Here is a 20,860-nt window from a genome sequence, read left to right on the forward strand (position 1 = left end):
AAATTAAGTAAGATTTTATACCAAATCTACTCTGAAATTTTTATCCTTCAATTTCAATAAAGGTTTTAGTAACTATATTTTAAGTAATGCATGATAAATGTGGTGAGGGTTTCCCTGCATTGATTGAATCGTTGGCTGATTTCAGACAGCCGAGATTGGAATGACTGAGAATGTTGGAGAAAGCGGGCTACGTTTTGAGATCTGGTTCAGGAGAAGGAAATCTCAGGACACCTATATCTTTCAGGCCAGCTCTTCTGAGATCAAGTTAACCTGGACAAATGTCATAGGGAAAATCCTATGGCGCCAAGCTCTCAGAAACCGAGGTATGTCAGTAAGATTCAGATTTTTTTGATTTGTTGTTGTGTAAATTGAGAAGACGAAATGTGACTTGTTTCAGTATTATTTGATTGTTTCCCATAAATGGCTGTGAATCACATTCCCAGCATTAATATAAAGCTCCTTTTAGGAGCTGATTGAGTTGATGGTATTGCTTGGTTCAAATGCAAATTTGATACTTACCTTCAAAAGATTTTGGAATTGTTCATTTGAGGCATGACACCTGGCCAGTGCGTCATAAGAAAGAGGAAAGGATGCCTTTGGATCTCTGACTATTCGAGGTTGCTAGAACTGATTCTATTCCAGTCATGTTAATGGGGATGAATGACCTGAAGTTGCTCACTGTAATGCATATCTAAATTACCTATGCAGATGAGTTCGCCTACAATTTCCCAAAAGCTGTGGGCTTTCACACTTGCAAGTGATCCCAGGAATCGAATGCCAATGGCCTTTGAAGTGGCAAGTGTGAAAGCAAAATCTGCTCAATGCCAGCGTCAGATGACGTCATCTCACGTCGGTGATTGCCAGCCTCGACCCCTAGTACAATCCCCGGCATCTGCAGACGCTGGTGTTGAGATCAGGCAAGTGTGAAATGGGCAATTACATTGCAGGCACTTCCTATTAAAGGTAGAACAGACCAAACACCGGGAATAAACCCTTGCAAGTGTGAAAGTGTTCAGTGTCCCAGTTAGGAGTGTTCTAAAGTGAAAGGCCAAAACCCCATTCCTATCCTGGGACACTGACGGCCGATTTACTGGGATGCAAGTGTGAAAGGGGCTTAAGAGAGCAGGAATAAAAACAATAAATGCCACTTCAAGTCCTTTCTCTCTCATATCTTCTGCCCTCATATAGACAATAGACAATAGACAATAGGAGCTGGAGTAGGCCATTTGGCCCGTCGGGCCAGCACCGCCATTTTAGATCTTGGCTGATCATTACCATCAGTACCCCTTTCCAGCCTTATCCCCATAACCCTTAACTCCGTTACCCACAAGAGTCTTATCTAACTCTCTTTTGAACATAGTCAGCGAATCCGCCTCTACCACCCTCTATGGCAGAGCATTCCACAGATTCACACTTCTCTGGGTAAAAAAATGCTTTCTCATCTCCGTCCTAAAGGACCTACCCTGTATTCTTAAACTATGCCTTCTAGTCCTCGTCTCCCCCATCATTGGGAACAAGTAATCAGACTTCACCTTGTCTATCCCCCTGATGATTTTGTATACCTCAATCATGTCCCCCCTCATCCTTCTAAACTCCAATGGATACAAGTCCAGTTTTTCTAGCCTTGCTGCATATGACAACCCTGCCATCCCTGGAACTAACCTTGTAAATCTGCGCTGCACACCCTCTATAGCTAGTATGTCCTTCCTCAAGTTTGGAGACCAGAACTGGACGCAATACTCCAGGTGGGGTCTCACCAGAGCCCTGTATAACGGCAGAAGGGCGTCTCTGTTCCTATACTCCAATCCCCTCTTTATGAAAGCCAACATTCCATTTGCCTTCTTCACAGCTTTCTGAACCTGCATGCTAGCCTTCAGTGACCGGTGAACAAGTACACCCAGATCCATTTGCACTTCCCCACTCCCTAGCTTGTCTCCATTTAAATAATACTCAGCTTTCCTATTACTTCCCCCAAAATGAATAACCTCACATTTGTTCACATTGAAATTCATCTTCCATTTAGCCGCCCACTCCTCCAGCCTGTCTAAGTCCCTCTGCATTTTCCTTACATCCTCCTCACACCCCACACCGCCACCCAGTTTAGTGTCATCTGCAAATTTGCTCATGTTATTTATAATCCCCTCATCCAAATCATTAACATAAATTACAAACAACTGAGGACCCAACACCGACCCCTGAGGCACTCCACTCGTCACATCCTGCCATTCTGAAAAAGACCCATTAACTCCAACCCTTTGTTTCCTATTTCTTAACCAATTTCCTATCCATGTCAGCACCTTACCTCCAATACCATGCTCCCTGATCTTGGCCACTAGACTCCCGTGCGGTACCTTATCAAAGGCCTTCTGGAAGTCCAAATACACCACATCCACTGGCTCTCCCGAGTCCACCTTCTTTGTCTTCATATACCTGGATGAAAATTGCCTCAGGGATAAATGGCATGAGTTCAAACTTTTACTTTAAAAAGAAAGAATTGTAGCAACCACTGCGGCAGCGCTACCGAATAAAGAGATGTCCCCACAGCATGAGACTGAACCGAAGAATGACTTCATTGTTTTAAATTTGCCACATCTCCGCAGTGGCCTGCTCACTTCCGGAAGTGACGTTATCACGTCGTGTTTTCACTCTCTGGCCAGCTGGCCACTACGTGGAAGTGGAGGGATCCTTAGCCTGCTCATGGCACTAGGCACGGGCTCTTTCTCGGCAGTGAAGGGGAGCCCACACCATCTTGGACTGGCTGTGTGTTGCGGCGATTCTGCCTGTTTATATATGCGGTCACTCAGCCTGCTACACCAACCCCCCCCCCCCCCGCCCACAGAATCGCCACTGCTCTCTGAGCAGACTAACATACAGTCTTGGGCAGTCTACCTCTGTGTTTGACCTGGGGCCGGAAGGTCAGAGTCCAGGTGCATGACTTTGAGGTGGTCGAATGAATCTGTCCTGTTGGCCACCAATGACCAATGTGAGCACTACACCGTTTCTCTGTAGTACCTTGAAGAGCCCTTCATACGGGCATTGTAGGACGGTGGCGGAGGGTGGGGTTGTCTGCCCGCTTGCTCTCTCAGCCTGTGCAGGATGTCTAATGCACTGGTCTGCAGGCAGAAGATGGGGGGGAGGGTGGTTGAAATGCAGGTCCCCAGGGATGGAGAGTGGTGCGCCGTACACCATCTCTGTGGACGATGCTGGTAGGTCCTCCTTTGGTGCCATGTGGATCCCAAGCAGAACCCACGGGAGCTTGTCCATCTAGTTCGGCCCAGTCAGTCGGGCTTTCAACCTGGCCTACAGGTGGCAGTGAAACCGTTCGACCAGTCCGTTTGCTTGGGGATGGTAGGCCGTCATATGGTGGACCTGGCTGCTGCAGAATTTCGCCAGATTGGACCAGAGGGAGGAGGTGAACTGTGCTCCTTGATGTGTTGGGATTCGAAAACGCGCGACCCAGGTGGCAAGGAAAGTCCAACCGCAGGTTTCTGTGACCCACGCACCAATAGGTATTGCCACTGGCCAATAGGTGAGTCTTTCGATGGTCATGAACAGATACCTCATACCCTGGCTCACCAGGAGGGGGTCGACATGGGCAAGTTCGAACCTGCGTTGCGCTGGGTTGAAAGTCTGTTGGGGGGGGCTTTGATGTGCCTGGGCACCTTGGTGCATTGGTACTGTAAGCAGGTTCAAGCCTACAGGGTAACGTCTCGGCGGAGTCCATGCCACACAAACTTGTCTGAGAGCAGGCAGACCGTGGACCTTATGGAGGGGTGTGATAAGCTGTGGTTCTGGTTGAAAACCCACCGTTGCCAGGTCGCTGGTAGGATCGGCCTTGGGGACCTGGTGGAGATGACGCACAGCAGGGTCGGTTTTCCTGGTGCGGGGCAGAAATCTGTGACCTTCAGGCTGATGATGGTCCTTGGAAAGCTGGGTGACGTCGAGCCCTCCCAAGGCTGCAGAGATCGTGGGCCGGGAAAGCGTGTCAGCTACTACGTTGGCCTTGCTGGATATCTATGGTGAATTCCGATATGGAGAGGTGCCATTTCTGTCTTGCCAACCACGGATCCAAGACCTTGCTCAGGGCATAGGTCAACAGTTTGTGGTCCGTGTAGACGGTGAACTCTCTTCCCTCTAGTAAGTAGTGGAATTGCCATATTGCCAGGTCCAAGGCCAGCAGTTCACTGTCAAATGCACTGTATTTGAGCTCTGGTGTTCAGAGGTGCTTACCGAAGAAGGCAAGGGGTAGCCAGTGTTTGTCGACCCATTGCTCTAGCACTGCAATCACTGCTGTCTGAAGTGCCTGTTGTGAGGGCCAGGGAGGAGGTGGGATCCAGATGCTCCAGTACCTTGGCCTTCGCCAGTGCTAACTTGGTGGCATGGAAAGCTTCCATGGCCTCTGGCATCCATTGCAGCGTCTTGTCACCGAGTTTGATGAGGCCAAACAGGGACTGCAATTAGGATGGCTGCTTCTGGGAGGAAGCGAAGGTAGAAGTTGACCATCCCCAGGAACTCCTGTAGTCCCTTGGTCGTGCTCTGCTTAGGGAAGTTCTGAATGGCCTCCACCTTGTCAGGTAGTTGGGTGACGCCCTCTGGGGTGATGTGGTGCCCCTGGAAGTCTATTGTTTTCCAGCCGAACTGGCTCTTGGCCAGGTTCACTTGAGCCCGAACTGCTGAAGTCTGTCGAACAGGTGGGTGAGGTGCGTTCTGTGGGTGCTGGCATCAGAGCTAGCAATGAGGATGTTGTCTAGATAAACGAAGATGAAGTCGAGATCCATGCCGACCATGTCTATTAGCATTGGAATGTCTGGGGTGTGTTTTTGAGTCCAAAAGACATTAGGAATTCAGAGAGGCTGAAGGGTGGAGAGAAGGTTCTGGAAAGCAGATTGAAAGCAGGTTGTGCCTTGAGCTCGGCCAGCGGCTTTCTTATCTTAACCTTCAACGTGAACTTTCAATGGAGGTAGAAATATCGGTGGACCATATTGGAGGAAACTAAGGTGGTGGAGGATTTGGAGGTCGCAACAGATATTTCCAAGGGCACTTTATAAATAGGGGAGGATGAGAGCCCAGAGTTTACAAGACAGCTGCAGGTTATTCTCTCAGCAAACTTTTAAGGAAAAATTTATCTCAGCGGAACATAAAAAGGCAGTGCGATGATGTAAGACTCCAGAGAACAGGCAGAGAAAACCATTTTGTCAATGCTTGGGATTGTTTAATTGAGTGGACTCTTGATGTGGAGAAAGGAACGTAAAGATGCCTTGGAGACAGATTTCTAGCTTTTAAAAAAAAATGTTATTTGCTGTAATATCTTTATAGTGTTCTATGCAAGTTCCGATGTGAAATTGTTATGAGTTTGAGGGAATTTTTGACATTTAAATATTCTTAGATGCACTGAGCATTTTGAGAGCTCTGAACCAGGATCATGGAGTTATAATATTCAGCCTTTCTATGTTAAATATCTGCAGTGTGTAGAGTTTGGAAAATGTTGTATATTATCAGTAACTTGAATAAAATGCCACCCCCCCCCAAAAAAAAGAGGCTGAAGGGTGTGATGATTACCATTTTCTGGATGTCGCTGGGGTGTACCGGGATTTGGTCTTACCCTTTTACAAGGTCCACTTTGGAGAATGCCCTGCAGCCCTGTAGCCTCGTGGTGAAATCTTGGATGTGTGGGTTGGGGTACCTGTCTGGGGGAGTCGCCTCGTTTAGACAACAGTAGTCACCACATGGACGGCAACCGCTGGAGTTCTTCTGCACCATGTTGAGTGGGGAGGCCCACGGGCTGTTGGAATGGCAGACAATCCCCAACTCCTCCATGGCGGTGAACTCGGCCTTGGCTTGTTGGAGCTTGTCTGGCAGGAGGAGCCGGGCTCATGCATGCACCAGGGGGCAGGCAGTCTCTCTGTGGTGCTCCACGCCATATGGCGGGTTGGAGTCATGGAAGTTCAGTGCCATAAAGCCGGGTATTTGGCCAGTAGGGAGGCGTATTTGTCTTGGTCCATAGCGTGGATTCTCAGTGGCAGGAAAGAGGGCTCCACAGGGTGAGGGGGGGGGGAAGACTGGAAAGTTGTGGCATTTACTGAAGAGCATCTTGTTATGTCCACCAGCCATTTGTCAGCTCAGAGGAAAGCGACTCCAAGTAGTGCCTGTCCAACGGCCGCAATGGTGCACTCCCACTGGAAAACGGCATCTGCAACGTGACCAGGCGGGGCGGGAATGGAGGACCCGTTTGCCACTTGCAGGGGAAGGCATTTGGTGTTGTTCCTTGCCTCAAAGTATGTGGGCGAGATGAGGCTAGTCTCTGCACCCATGTCGATGAGGAAGTCCTTTTTCATCCTCTTGTCTCTGAGGTAGAGTAGGCCTTTCTGCGTGTCAATTGCCGAGGCCACTCTTGGCGACGTGCCTGCTCATTTCCCGTCACTGAGTTTTGGCGGTGGGGTGCGAGCACGGGGGTTGGGGGAGGTGGGGTGTACTACCAGGCATTTCTGCTGCACCACTGGTGGTAGAAACAGTACTCTCTGTTCTTCTCTGCCCACCCGTTGCATTGCTACTGTGCCGCGGCTACCATCGGTATTCTGGTGGGTTGGTCAGGGTGGCGGCGCCGATGTTGTCAACCGGCTGCACGTACAGGAAGCTCTGCTGTGGCTTGCGGAACAGCTTGTCTGGCGCTGAAATCCATGTCTGAAACTGCCGAGGATACGTGTACTGGTAGTTTCGAGAGGAATAGAGCCTGAACAGGAAACAGTCGGTGTGCCCGTCTGCCAGGGCCACCATCTCGTGCTTTAGCTCAAGGGGTTTCTGTCACCCAGGCCCTGATGGCACACTCATACCTGCTGAGCTCCAGGATGTTGAGGAGGAAATGTCAGAAATGCTCGTACCTCCGTTCCATCGGTGGGTTTTCTTTGAAGGAGCTTACTTTGGCAGCGGTGCTGCTGACGTGCCAGAACTTGGTGTCCTCTGAAACGATTCCCCTGATGTGGAACTGGGACTCAGCCAGCTGTAGCCAGTTCCGGGGTTGGCTTGCCCAGACGACAGGAGATGTACGCCCACCGCGTTGGTTGCAGGCGCTGCGACTGTGGATTCAGCCAGTTGCTGCATTCTCATGTGATTGATGGCAGTTCTAAAACGTTGGAACCGTCATGGTCACCACTGTAGTGACTTCTGCGGCAGGGCTACCAAGTAAAGAGATGTCCACACAGCGTGAGGGTGAACCAAAGAATGACTTTATTGGCTTGAATTTCCATGTCTCCACGCTGGCCCACCCTCTTCTGGTGACATACCTGCCGGCTTCCGGAAGTGATGTCATCGCATTGTGGTGTCACTCTCTAGCCGGTGGACCTCTATGCGGAAGTGGAAGGCTCCTCAACCCTCACGTGGTGCTAGGTGCAGTCTCCTTCTCGGCAGTGAAGGGGAGCCCACGCGATCTTGGACTGGCCGCGTGTTGCGGCGATTCAGCCCATTTACTCACACATTCACTTGGCCCACTACAGAATGAAGTATTAGCAGTTCATGCGCAGCATCTGAGCAATGAATGTTTTTGTAACCTGGTAGTGACTCAACGTCTCACTGTTTGTTGCAGAGTTGAGGATGCAGGAGATGGTATCCATGGGGATAGGTAATAAACCATTTATGGACATCAAGCCCAGTGACGCTGCAATCAATGATCGTGCTATTGATTACATCATGAAGGGTACAGGTATGTCAATTAAAATTATCAGGGTGCCATTTAACCATATATGTACTAACTGGAAGTTTGAAGCCTCTGCAATGTTGTGTAAAATCAAATTTTCGGGACCATTTTTTAAATGTTAAATTTATGGGGTCAACTATTACATGGATTCTACTTTTGAGGGACAGAAATTTACACTAGAATCAAAATCCAGTAGTAGAAGTCCAAATCATCTCTAAATGAATTATGAACAAACACTCAACTAATTAAAATAATCGGACAATGTACACGCATCGAAAGATACATTCTACCAAAAGAAAACATGAGCAAAAGACAAAATTGTGCAGGCACTATGATTGAAGTTAAACACAAAGGGTTGGTGGGGGAGGGGTGGGTGGGAAGAAAGGGAGAGCACAATGGAGGAAATGAGGAGCTGTGAGGGGATAAGGTAGGGTAAGGAGTGGTGGTAAGGGGGAGATGAGCTGGTGGGATCCAGCAGTGGAGGTCTCCAAGGTGTCAGCCTGAAAGAGGCTGAGGTTGGAGCTGGCGAGGAGCCAGTATAGGGAGGTGGGGTTTGCGTTAAATATCTCAAAGGTGCCGGGGAGATCTCATCTTCAGGCAGTTGGGGCCGAGGTGAGAGTTCGCGACCAAGGCATCAGGAGCTCCAGCCTATGGACAGCCTTGGCTGAGCTGTGAGACTAGGGACAATTTTTACATGAGATATATGGAAAACTCCAAATTTTTTTGGCCAAAATCAGGGGGTCGACTTTGACATGAGATCAACTTTTACAAAAGTATATATGGTATTTTTGTAATGTTCAATAATCAGGCAGGGGATATTCATAGATTTAGGAAAAATATTCTGGAACTCAATTGTGCATCCCGAATGCCATTTTTCTGATCTTTTCATTCACACGGTTTGATCTATTCTCTCCCAGTTTTGCGATATTTGGCTCCAATGCTCTTGTTACTATGGGCACCTGTTGACAACTGCCAGGGGCATGGAATTGTTAAGTCTAATGTCATGTGTATTGATCTGGATTTCTAATTCAGAGAACATTTTCAGCATCAAGACCTGAGTAATCCTTAAAGCATCTTTTAAATCAAGATTGTGATATTAGGGTGAAGAGCAGAAGTGAAAATAGTTGTGAGTTCAATTTCATCCCGATGGCCTTCAATTATAGCTGCCTTTTTTAAAATATTAAACCAGAAGAAAATGTCTTGGTCCCCATAAAAATGTGGTCCTTATTTTGATCACGTCTCTGAATTCACTGAACCTGATGCTCAGTGGTGGAATAACTATCACCCGATCCCTAATCTGAGCTTTAGTATGGTCCATCAGGGTCAGCGTCATGTGAGGCATTTGCGGGCCGTGCCCATTCACCCATTGGTGTATGTATAGACAATAGCGCCTATGGCAAGCATTGAAATTGTGCCCCTGTCCAAACATTTGACATACATTTTTTTGATAATTTTACCATCTCAAAAATATAAGTCAAGGTCTCAGTGATGCAGGTATCTCTCAATGCACCATTTCCCTCTCCCAGCTCAGCCACTGACCTCCTCTCTCCCTCCCATTCCCACCTTGTCCCCGCCAATTCCCTTCCCCAGGCTGTATCTGCAGATGCCTCTTAAGCACCACTGCTTCCAGACCAATCAATGATGAATGGTGCAACTCTGGAGCCACCACAGCTCCGGCAGCACCTCCAATCCCAAGGCCTTCTTGCATCTTCACTACTTCTGATACATGCTTCAGCTCCTTCGCTACCTTGCTCCTTGCTGGCATAAACACACTTTAAGGTCGGGCTGCCATTTTGCGGACTGAGCAGTGGCTCAAGTCTGAGCCGTGACGTTACCGGACGGGTTGCAATGGCGTATGCTGCTGCCTCTTCTCCCCCTCTCTTCCCCCTGCATGCCTGTTGCTCTGCCAAGGCTACATGCAGCATAGCCTGACAACAGATGTGCGTCACCGACTGCCTGACAATTGACCGGGCAACGAGGCAATGGAAACGAGCTTGGTACTTGCCCGGCCCAAGTTAAAATAGCAATTGTGCCCCTGATCATGGGGATCAAAGATGGCCATTGATTCAGCATTGAGCTGCTGCTGCCCTGAGCGGGCCCATTGTTTTTTGATTTCATTGAATAGGTGAAAGCCAATCAACAGGAGCGTTGAAAGTTACAAGTTGTTGCAATTTTAAAATATTGTGGCTTAGTTCCCTTTGGCATCATTAAAGTAACATTTCTATTGTTGTATCTCTTATTTCTATTGTTGTTTGATGAGCCCCCTTACCTGCCAGGCCCCTAGGCTTCAGCCTACTTAGCCTAATGGTTAATCCACCACTGCTACTGGAACCACGTGGGATCTGGTTTGCAAATAGCTACGCATCTGTGCTTTAATTTCTATGATTCCATAATTAAAATCCCTTGAAGGGTAATCATTCAGTCAAATATCTTTGTAATCCTGAGAGCCACATTTCCTTTATAACATTTTTCAATTTAATTATTGTTCATTAGAATCTAGAACAAGAGCATCGATTGCTGTATCTTCATTTGACCATTCCATGTCTTTCAAGAGACCTCATTCCACCATATCCAACAGCAGCACCTCTTCTTCAAGCAGCCAGTCATCCTCGTCCATTCTAGGAACTCTTAATCTTCATGTGTATTCAAGTCCAATGCATTCCAGTCTGCATTTGATACCTTTCAACCAATGGTCCTATGACATTGGGACATGTATTGAAGAAGATGAACTGGAGCAAGATACTGGAAGCCAACCCTCTATAAGTGAGTCTGTAATAGAATTAACATTTTTCTACCTTAAATCTCTGAAACATTAACAAGTCCATTTTGTTTATTCTGACATGTATTATATGAGGAACTATTCTCTATTCAATGATGTTTCTTTTGAGCCATAATATTTTACTTAACTTTCAACCACTTTGCTGTTAAGCACAAATATTCAATCATTTATGCTCATAAATATTAGCTAACCTTTAATCAAAATTATTTAGGTAACGTTGTTTCACTCCATTGTATGATATTCAAATCAAGGTCTCATTCATCTAACTCTTACATCGTGGTGATTAATTAGTTTTGCACTAGTTGCAGCTGATGTCTCAAAAATTCCAAGGCTATATTTACATGCAAAAAAAAACAAACTTGGAGAAAATCGGCTTGGGGAGGGGAGGTTAATTAGGTAAATGTAAATGGCACTTACATTTACCTGGTCCTTTTTGTGACTTCAAGCTGTCTCAAAGAAATGGTTTTGCAATGAAGTCACTATTTTCTATAGATAATCTGCTACATACATAGAAGACATTTTGAATTGGTGATGTAAAATCTTAATAATGTAGCAGGCCGTGCAGGGAGACACGAAAGGCCCACAAAATGGCTGATGAACACAGCGACCTGGTGGTGACACCCGCGTTGTACCAGGTGACCTTCATACGGTGGGAAGACGGGGAACTCTGGCGGAAATGCCGGCCAATCCTAGACCGGCACTCCAATGACTCGGGGCCCTGACGTCAGTTCCAGGGGCCCGTGTAAGCGCGAAGGCCAGAGCAATAAGCAAATCTCGTTTTCCAAGACTTTGTTGTGCGTGTCATTCTTCTCCACGCTCGCATAGCACGTATACTTCAAGAAACTGTAAAATGCAGTGGCGGAAACATTTCCTTTCACCTTTTAAAAAAAGTCGAACAAAACAATCAGTAATCAAGACCAATACATATTCTAAGCCAATTCAACTTTGTACTTGGTCAAAAGATTATGCAGTAAGACCCCCAATATTCAGCACCCCTGGGGATCATGGATGCTGGATATGTCAATCTCCCAATTGACTGAGACTCACTCTTACAATGCTTAACTAATACACCAGCATTGAGAATGCATTGTTTAAAAGATAAAAGACAGTGTAATTTGAAAAAAAAATCAGTAAATGTATTTTGATTTTTTTCTTATGTAAAGTTCACTTTAATCAAGTAATTCCTGTAACTTACAAAATGTAAATACAAACCCCAGTCACTGGTGCTGTAACAGTGTGGCATCAGCAGCTACATTAACCATACCACCATCATAATTAACCCATCGTCTCCCAAGTTTACCAATAAAACCCTTGGGAGAGTCGCCCCCAGTGGCGATTGGCATCGACCGGCTCTTTATCGTGGTGTCCTGGTCAGACCCTTGGCACAACCAGATTAATCACTATGCCAGTGACTCAATCATTACCCTAGGCACACCTTCCTTTAAATTCAAACCCCATTCACTAGTTCTGTATCAGTATTGCGCTAACTGCTATGCTAACTGTGCCGCCTTTAGAATTAACCCCCTTCCCACAAGTTTACAGATAAAGCATGACTACTATACTTAATACTATAGTAATAAAGTTATAGACACTTATCAGACAGGGATAGGGAGACACTTTGGGAGAGTCGTCCCAGTGGTGAGCAGCATTGAGCTGGTTCTTCATCCTGGGCGCCAATATTTTATTATTTTCTTTTAAAAATATTTTTATTAAGTTTAACATATAACCATAAATGCAGAATTGATTACATAATTAATTTGTAGACAAGCAAGCACACATAAAAAAGCCAATGAGGAAAAAATAGTAGATAAAACTTCATCAATATATGTTAATATACTTCATAAAACATTTAATTGAAATGATCTATGCCACCATGTTAAACCCATTTATTCAAATAACTTGAATAAAATAAAGGAAAAAAAAAGGAAAAAAAAATTAAAACTAAATCCAATCTAACCCCTCCCTCTATTCAAGATTACCTTTAGATTAATTTAAAAAAATCAATAATGTGGAACTATTGGTGACCCCTAGAGAACAGGTAATGAATCCCCGGAACAAACAATCATTGTTAATTCTTCCAATTATAAAAAAAATCTAAGAATGGGCCCCACAATTTCATAACTTGAAATTTTCCATCTTCAATATTATATCTAATTTTCTCCAAACTTAAATAGGACATTACATCATATAACCACTGTGTATGAGTAGGGGATGAATCATCTTTCCATTTCAATTTAATTGCTTGGGTGATTTTAGATTTCTGGCTATCAACGTGGTAAAAGCTAAAACTTTTTCTTGAGATGCTGATATAACTTTATCTGAATCACGAAAAAAAAAACAAACAAATCAATTAATGGGCAAGGTTCCAAATTAATCTTAAAAATTGTTGATAAAGTTTGGAAAATGTCTTTCCAAAATCTCTATAAATTTGGGAGAAGCTTCAAAAATTTTACATTTCTTACATAGTGGATCAATATCTGCATAAAAGTGAGATAATTTAATTTGGACAAACGAGTTCTATGTATCACCTTAAACTGTAATAAGTTGTGTCTTGCACAGAATGAAGAATCATTAACCGAGCTGAGAGTTGAGAACCAATCTGAAAATGTTAAGTTCAAATCTCATTCCCAATCGCTCTTGATCCCAGCCATGGGAAATAATTTTAAATCCAATAAATTATTATAAATACTTGTTGTTAATTCACCATGAAAATAAAACCATAAATTAAAAAAAACAGATCAAGGGTTGGAAATTTGTGGAAAATTGGGATGCTTAGACTGAACAAAATGTCTAATTTGTAAATATCTAAAAAAAAGTGTCTATTGGAAAGTTGATAATTGTTCAAAAGAGGCAAAATTATCTCAAATAAAAGAGATAATACCAACTTTTTATACCTATTGTATGCCTTTCCTTGAAGCCTTCATCCAACAAAGATGGTTGAAAGAGATGGTTATAATTGGACTAGCCAGTGAAAAACCATTAATTTTGAAGAATTTCCTAAATTGAGCCCAAATTCTCAACCTATTTCTCATTAACAGATTATGTGTTAATTTGGAAAAGGAAAATGGTAAAAAAAAATCCTAAAATTGGCCACATGGAAGTTTTTTGGAGAACTGCATTTTAGTTCTACCCAAGAGGGGGAATTCACTGACTTATCCAAATGTATTAATAACTTTGTTGAAACTATTCAAACAGCTGCTGCGGACGGGACACCACTAGGCGCTCTGCTGGCTGAATGTTTGGTCCTAAGTGGCTGTGTGTAGCTTCAGAGAACATTTACTTTTAAAATTCTAAACTTTTATTTAAAATTTTATTTATTCTTATTTATTTAAATTTTTTAATAATTTACTTATTGCCTCAATTTTTTTTGTCAGTTGTTTGAGTTTCCGGTTGATTGACTGCCAGAAAATGGGGATTTTACTGTATTCTTTTTTAAAGATGGTCAGTGTCATCTGATGGAAACTGAACTATACTGAGGTACCATTTTTTTTTGTCCTAGTCACCGAAAGCTCGGAGACCTCTTCACAATGCACTTCAGCAGAAAGCATCAGTGGCTCAACTCTCAACTGCACGTCCCAATTTTCCACAGAGACATTTTCTGATGAGGCATCTAATCCTGACTGTAATAAGCCTTGTCATTATTCATCCCCAAAACTTTCTCCAAGGATGCAGTCGGCAAGGCAGGCAAAGAACCAGTACATAACAGCAGTAAGTATCTGAATTTTGTGTAGCTACAGATTAATAATCCCACTGTTCACAACTTAAAACTTAATTCTCAACACTTCAGTAACATCTTTTGCAGACTTCAATTTTAGGAATGCATTAGATTCATTCTAAAAGATGTTGTGCAAGAAGGAAATTTCTCGTGTCAATCAGCTTCCAGTATTGGAAGCTATTTAAAATTACAGTTGGATCAAGATCAACTGGAAACATGGGCCAGAGAATAGCAAATGGGATTTAACTTGGAGAAGCACAGTGTTACATTTTGGGAGGTTAAACCAAGGCAGAACATGCACAGAAAATGGCACAGCTCTGGAGAATGTGGTAGAATGGAAAGTCCTAGGTATGTAAATAAATTGTTCAATGAAAGTGCTGACACAGGTTATTGCAGCTATTTCCCTTTATAATCGCTTGAGCAACATACACACTTGCTTTGTTTTGACTCATTAATGGAAAGTCCATTCCAAAAATAGCATTGAGTTTTTTTTATTGTTTATTTGAACTCTTGAAATAGTAAACTATATTAAAAATATTAATAAATGGAGAGTAAACTATTAATACGTCAATGCTTTCAAAATTACATGGTCAAAAAAATTATCTGGACCAGATCCATGTTCTTGGTTCCAACAGCACAAAAGTAAATTCAAAACTAAAATTGTTTTATAAGATAGTGGAAAACACTGCTTTTTTAAACCTTGACTAGAAGGTTGTTACTATAGAGACACTCAAAAGAATGCCAACAATCTTCTGCAGACTGCTTGCAACTTCTAGCTGCTAAAAATGGCAAAAATATGTTTGCAAGTAATTTTAATCCTTATAATACCAACCTCTATTATATCCAAAAATAATAATTACCACTACAGAGAAAATCAAACATAATACATTGGGTAAATATTCAAAAGAAAGTGAAAGTCAATCATGAAAGCTTCCTGTTTCTTGTAAAAAACAGACTTTGGTAATTGGTCTATTCATAAAGAGATTTTTAGATTGTGCGGTTGGTTATAGAAAAGGTAGGACTTAAAGAACATTGGATCCTCAGATTCATCAACAGCCACTGTGGCTTCTTTTGTCTTTCCTTGTAATTCTGGATCCAATTTTACAACTTCCAATTTTTTTTTAGATTCTCTTTCTGCTTTTATTAACTGTACCTTCCAGAATATAATATTTTTTTTGTTCTCCTGCATCTTCAAGTTGGTATTCAAGAATGTTCCTTGATTGCTTAAAATAGTCAGTTGTTTTGTGTCATTAAACAATGATTGACTTGTTCTCTTTCAAAAAAACGTATCTCCTTTCTCAACTGTATGCATCTTGAGGCTAAATCCCTTTCTTCAATAACTGCATTCATTTCTTTAGCAGTTATCATTTTCTTCCTTTTATGAATTCTATTTACAATTAATTCTCCATACTTGTCAACTGCTCATCGACCTTCTCTCTTGATTACTTACAAGACAGTAGAATCATCAAATTCAGTTTTTTTCCAAGTGCAAAGTTAAAATTCTTTTGGTCACCATTTTCTGGATTATCCACTATTTCCAAATCCTTTCTCAACATTTTGTAATCTGAAGGCAGTTGCACCATATTGTCAATTAAATGCTCCTTTATACCATCAGTGCAATTTTCTGTGTTCACTCATTTTAAAACATGCTGCAAGATTTCTTCATTAATCTTGTTTGCTGCTGTATCTGGAAGGTTTTGATTGCTATCAAGGTGTTCAGGAAAGTCTGTCTTGAACGGTTGTTTCAATGGTTCGTTAATTTCACAACAGATGTCATATTGACACCTGTTGACTGCTTCTCAGCAACATCATTCTTTCTTTCTAATGATCCATTAATTGTCCATCCAAGCATAGTTCTAATAGAGTAAGGTCCATCTCTTACATTCAGTATTAATTATTTTGCTTCCAGAGGCTTTGGTGCATTTAAACCAATTAGCATCTCTATCTCAGAGCTATTTGCTGGTACATTTTGATGTGGGATGTTTCCCCTAAGTGCAGGCATAGTCTTCTGTGTGTATATGTCTGAAAGATCACAAAAATCATCACTGTGTATTCCAGCAACCTCTAACCCTGAAACCATGTTAGTTTCAATTAGCTTTTTATCCCATGGATTTCAATAGAATCTTTGTCTGTTTTCCTTCAAGATTAAGCATATTCATAAGCCCCACAGTGCAAAATGATGCAAAGAAATGAATGTGTACGTACCATTGCCTTCTCATCCTTGGCCTTAACTTGTACAGGTACTATTGATAGTTTGCAGTTATCTGCACTGGCCTCAGTAAGGACCACTTTTCAATACTGAAGTTTCAGCACTGTTTTCATTTGCTTCTTTCATCAATGTTTGTTCCTTTTCAGTATTCTTCTTTTCCTTGACAATATGTAGTATCTTAGGATGCCTTTGATTACATATGTTGCAGCTGATTTGCTTTTTGCAGGTTTTGTTGATGTGTCCTTTACACAGACATCCAATACATACTCCATTTTCTTTTCCATCTGAGCACACTTTTCTAAATTCTGCTTACCATTACATAAGCATTTCCTCTCAACAGGAGAACTTTCATTTTCATAATTTCTTTATCCAACCCCATCAGAGAAGTGGCAAATATTCTTTTTTTCAATTTTGTTTGAGGATATGATTTGAACTTCTCAATTTCTTTACTCATTGTGTGAGTACCTTTAATTCCATACACTGGATCAGTGACAACATCTGCTTGTCCTTCAATGAACTCCACCAAATTCATAAAAGTGGGTTCTACATAGAATCTTCTTTGGTATTCATCAACTTGTCTTCTCCATAATTTTTTCATCCAGTTGGGTAATTTATCTACAATGTTTACCATGTTCTGAGGTATGTCAAGCTCTCAAAGATGATCAATCTCTGACGTGATGTTGAAACATTCTCTGAGAAAGAGGGTGTAAGTTTTTAAACCATTTGTGTCCCCTGGTCATATTAATAACAACGAAAGAGCCTTCTGTAATATAAGCTCCATAAATTCTATACTTGTCACCAAAATGCTTCTTTAGTAACCACTTACCCTTTCTGAATCCTTCATTTGGAGCCATATGCTGACAATTCTCTACAAGTTTTCTTGGTCGTCCACTCGTGAACTGCATCAAATAATACTGACAATCCTCCTAGCTTTGGCTCTTAATTTCAATACTGCATTCAAAACTTTTCGTAAACGTTTGGAATTGAAGTGGATCGCCATCAAAAACTGGAATCTTTATCTTGGGCAGAGAAGCGAGAGTCTGTCACTGAATGAATAGTGCAGCCAATTCATCTTGTTGTGCCTAGGCAGTCGTTACTTTGTCCACCAGGATTTCTAATACTTGCCTGGTATGACCCTATAAAAGATGGCATTTATCTCCCATCTTTGTCCAATACGCCCACCATTTGGGTTTGATCTCTGGCTCCTTGGATCAACCCTGTTAATTTGAGATCTTGCATCTGTGGTGCTGGCTCAGCCCAGTGCCTTAACCTGCCTGGTCCAGGACCAAACATGTCTTGTGGCTATAGCACCGGCTCAACACTGAGTCTTAATCTGCTGAGTCCTTGACTAGCGCTTCTATCACTGGCTCAGCTTTGGTAATTAATAGTTTCCTTTTCTGAACTCCTTCTTCAAAACTTGATGCTTTCAATAATTTAATCTGAGCACCGAATACCATTGAGCCTTCTAGTGCCTGTGACCTGGCCTCATTACCAGCAATTTATTTGTCCAGTTCCAGTGGCTTCTTCTGCTTTTGTTTTTAGCTCCATTTCCTCCATTCTTAGCTCCTCCTCCAGTAGTTCCTCTTCTTTTGGTTGCTGCTCCTCCTGCAGCTCCTTTTCTTGTCGTCGCTGCACCCATGTCATTCTTAAGCACTCTCCCTTATCTTCTAAGTCCAATTAAGTTCAACTAAGCCTAAGTAATGGAGAGAAGGCTGGAAGTGGGGCTGTGAGAACTCAGAATGGCGGGCAGACTTCATGGGTTGAATAGCCTATTTCTGCTCCTATGTCATATGGTCTTCGTGGTCTTGTGGTCTCCTTCACCATCTATTCAGGCAAAGTATTCTAGATTCCATCCAACCCCAAGATGAAAGAAGTTCCTGCCAACATCCTGTTAATCCTCTTTCTTCACCTTAAGTTAAACCCATGTTCTCCAGCTTTTGTCACCTGAGCTTTGGGGAAATGTTCTCTGCTACTCATAATTTAGTAAACCACAATCAGGTTCTCATTTAGCCTTCTCTTCTCCAAGGAACACAACCCAGCCTTTCCTGTCTGTGCTCATTGGTGAAATGCTCCCCCCCCCCCCCCACACAAATATCCTCTCCTTTTGCCTATTGTGTGGTTATCAGAACTGCTCGCAGTATTCCAGCTTTGTAAGACTTTGAGGCATAAACAAAACACCAGTGTAAACATTTTCTTTCTGCCTGTCTTTCTCTGTGGATCTGGATAAACTGGGGTTTTAATTGTTATCAGCAAAGCAAATATTCGAGAGTGATCAATGATCCCAGGTCTTCAGTTATTGTTGGATTTGGCAAGTTGTGGTAATTTTGGATGAGAAATATTCTCAGCTTTGTTTTTGCTGCTGCTTTTCCAGTTTTAAAGCATGAAAATGCAGCTTCTCTTTTTACCATTCTCTTACTTTCTCTTTCACCCCTCATCATCTTCCTCTTCCCTCCTTTTTTCTGTGTTTCTCTTTAATCCTCTTCTGTTTTTTTTCATCTCTTAGCTTTCCTCATTCTCAAACTGCTCTTACTAAGTGATTTTGGATGAGTTAGCTTAATTAATGTTTGTCCATGGTCGTGGCCTACATTGTCACTTAGTGTCTAAGATATGATAAAGAAGATGACGTGATTAAATTATAGTATTCAATTAATAATGGACATTGCTTTATATTCTTCTTTAGTGATCCAGCAATCAGGAAAGTTATTATTCTGAGCAGCTACCAACTAGTAATTTTAATCTGGTTCCTTTCCTTCACTTTCTTGGCAGTGTAAAGTCTCACATGTAACAATAGGCTTCTCAGCTCTGGTTTGACTTGCAAGTGTTTGAAAGATAGTTCAGTAAGTAACTAGATTTTATAAGTTAAAGTATCTTGGAGAATTAATTAGACTAATAACTGTAAGCAGAAAAAAGTTGTGATGTACTAAACAATAACCCTAACTGGGAAAATAACAAAGGTGATTAGCATGTTTCAAATGGTGCTATTAATGATGGTGCTTCCACCCCCTCCCTCCCCCCCCCCCCCCACCCCGGCTGTGTTCCTTTTGTTGAGGTGGCTTAACCTGAAATGACCTTTCTTTCCAAAGCGATCTCAATTATCCAGCAGCAACATAATTTTAATTTTGTGGCTGTAAATGTATTAAGAAGCACTTACAATTTTAGGTTAACAAGAGTGGAGACAAGATTTGATTTTTAAAGATTCTGAGGCAGGTAAAATAAAAATCAGGATTGTGGTTCAGAGCTGTTCTAAATCAGTCACAAAGCAAATCTCAGCAAAGGCATTTGGGGCAGCACATGATTAACAAAGTGTGAGGAGACTGATTTCCTAGTGGATTACCAGGGTTGAGCAGTTTCAGGTGTCTGAATGGACATAGAAACTGAGATTGGTCTCCTCAGCAAAGTTCATGTAATTTGAAATTCCAAGAAACTTTAATGAAGTTGATGGGATGATAGGAGAAACTCTTTCAATCGACAGGAAGTTCAATATTCACGTGGCATACATTTTAAAATAATTGACGGAGGACCCAATGGGTGATGTGGAGAAATATTTTGAGCAGAAGGAATGTTAGACTCTCAAATGTACTGATGGACAGATGGTCTGGAAATTGTAACTTTTGAGAAGGAATTGTAAATATACCTGAGAAACAATTTCAAACTTGTATTGCAAGTCCAGAAAATTGGGACCGATTGCCAGATTCCTTCAAAGAACTAGCACAGGTGTAGTGGGCCTTCTGCGATTGCATAACTGGTGATCTTTTTATGTTGACTAATAGCATTAAAACATGCAGGGAGTTGGAATAATAATCGGATTTACATCATTTTTTTCCCAGTCCCAGGCAAAAGTCTTTGAAGTACAGACTGGGTGTACATTACAGTTGTTTTCATGCTACTCAACATGCAGTCCAACGAATACCCCAGTGACAATTTGAGAATTTTCTTTAATTGAGGAAATGTGCAGATTTTTGCCATAGGAAGTGACAATGAATTTGCCAGATAATCATAAATCTTTTAGATCACAAACATCCAATGTGAAAAGAAGCTTGTTGTTCATACCCAATCCACGAGATCAAAATGGGTGTGTGGCGACCCACTTACCAGCAAGCAAACCAGCTCCCAAAATGGCGGATGCACTGTGAAAAATGTGGGGAAATTGACTTGAATCCAACACAGGTTTTTATCTGAGCTGATGACATCATTGATTATGTCACTTCCTGTCCATGTGGCAGAAGCAGTAATGTATATATGCCCAGCAAGTAAGCCTGGAGGTGTCAGTCTTACACTAGACTCCATAGCGTGTACATTGACTTCCCCGCGTATATATCAACTCGACAACATGTACAGCGATTCCACAATGTGTACACCAACGTCTATAGTAACTCAGTATAGAATAATTCGCTACAGGTGAATGTTATTGACCTTTGAAATGAGGTCCACGCCCAGGGCTGTGTGGAGCTGTAGACCTACCACCAC

The 20,860-nt window shown here is 42.4% G+C and overlaps 1 protein-coding gene across 4 annotated transcripts in view; it reads left to right on the top strand.

The window, feature by feature from the left end:
- Positions 1–20,860, top strand: part of LOC138748758 (pleckstrin homology domain-containing family G member 4B) — a 224,311-nt gene that overhangs the window by 200,718 nt on the left and 2,733 nt on the right. For 3 of the 4 annotated variants that reach the window (XM_069909453.1, XM_069909479.1, XM_069909461.1), the window contains 5 exons: positions 146–323; positions 7,580–7,696; positions 10,184–10,453; positions 13,969–14,177; positions 19,160–19,230. In XM_069909453.1, coding sequence (XP_069765554.1) covers positions 146–323; positions 7,580–7,696; positions 10,184–10,453; positions 13,969–14,177; positions 19,160–19,204 — 819 coding nt within the window. In that variant the 3' untranslated portion in view covers positions 19,205–19,230. The remainder of the gene's footprint in view (positions 1–145; positions 324–7,579; positions 7,697–10,183; positions 10,454–13,968; positions 14,178–19,159; positions 19,231–20,860) is intronic. The other variant, XM_069909469.1, reaches the window with a different exon arrangement.

This window comes from Narcine bancroftii, chromosome 1, assembly GCF_036971445.1.
Source record: "Narcine bancroftii isolate sNarBan1 chromosome 1, sNarBan1.hap1, whole genome shotgun sequence".
In the NCBI taxonomy this organism is placed as follows: Eukaryota; Metazoa; Chordata; class Chondrichthyes; order Torpediniformes; family Narcinidae; genus Narcine; species Narcine bancroftii.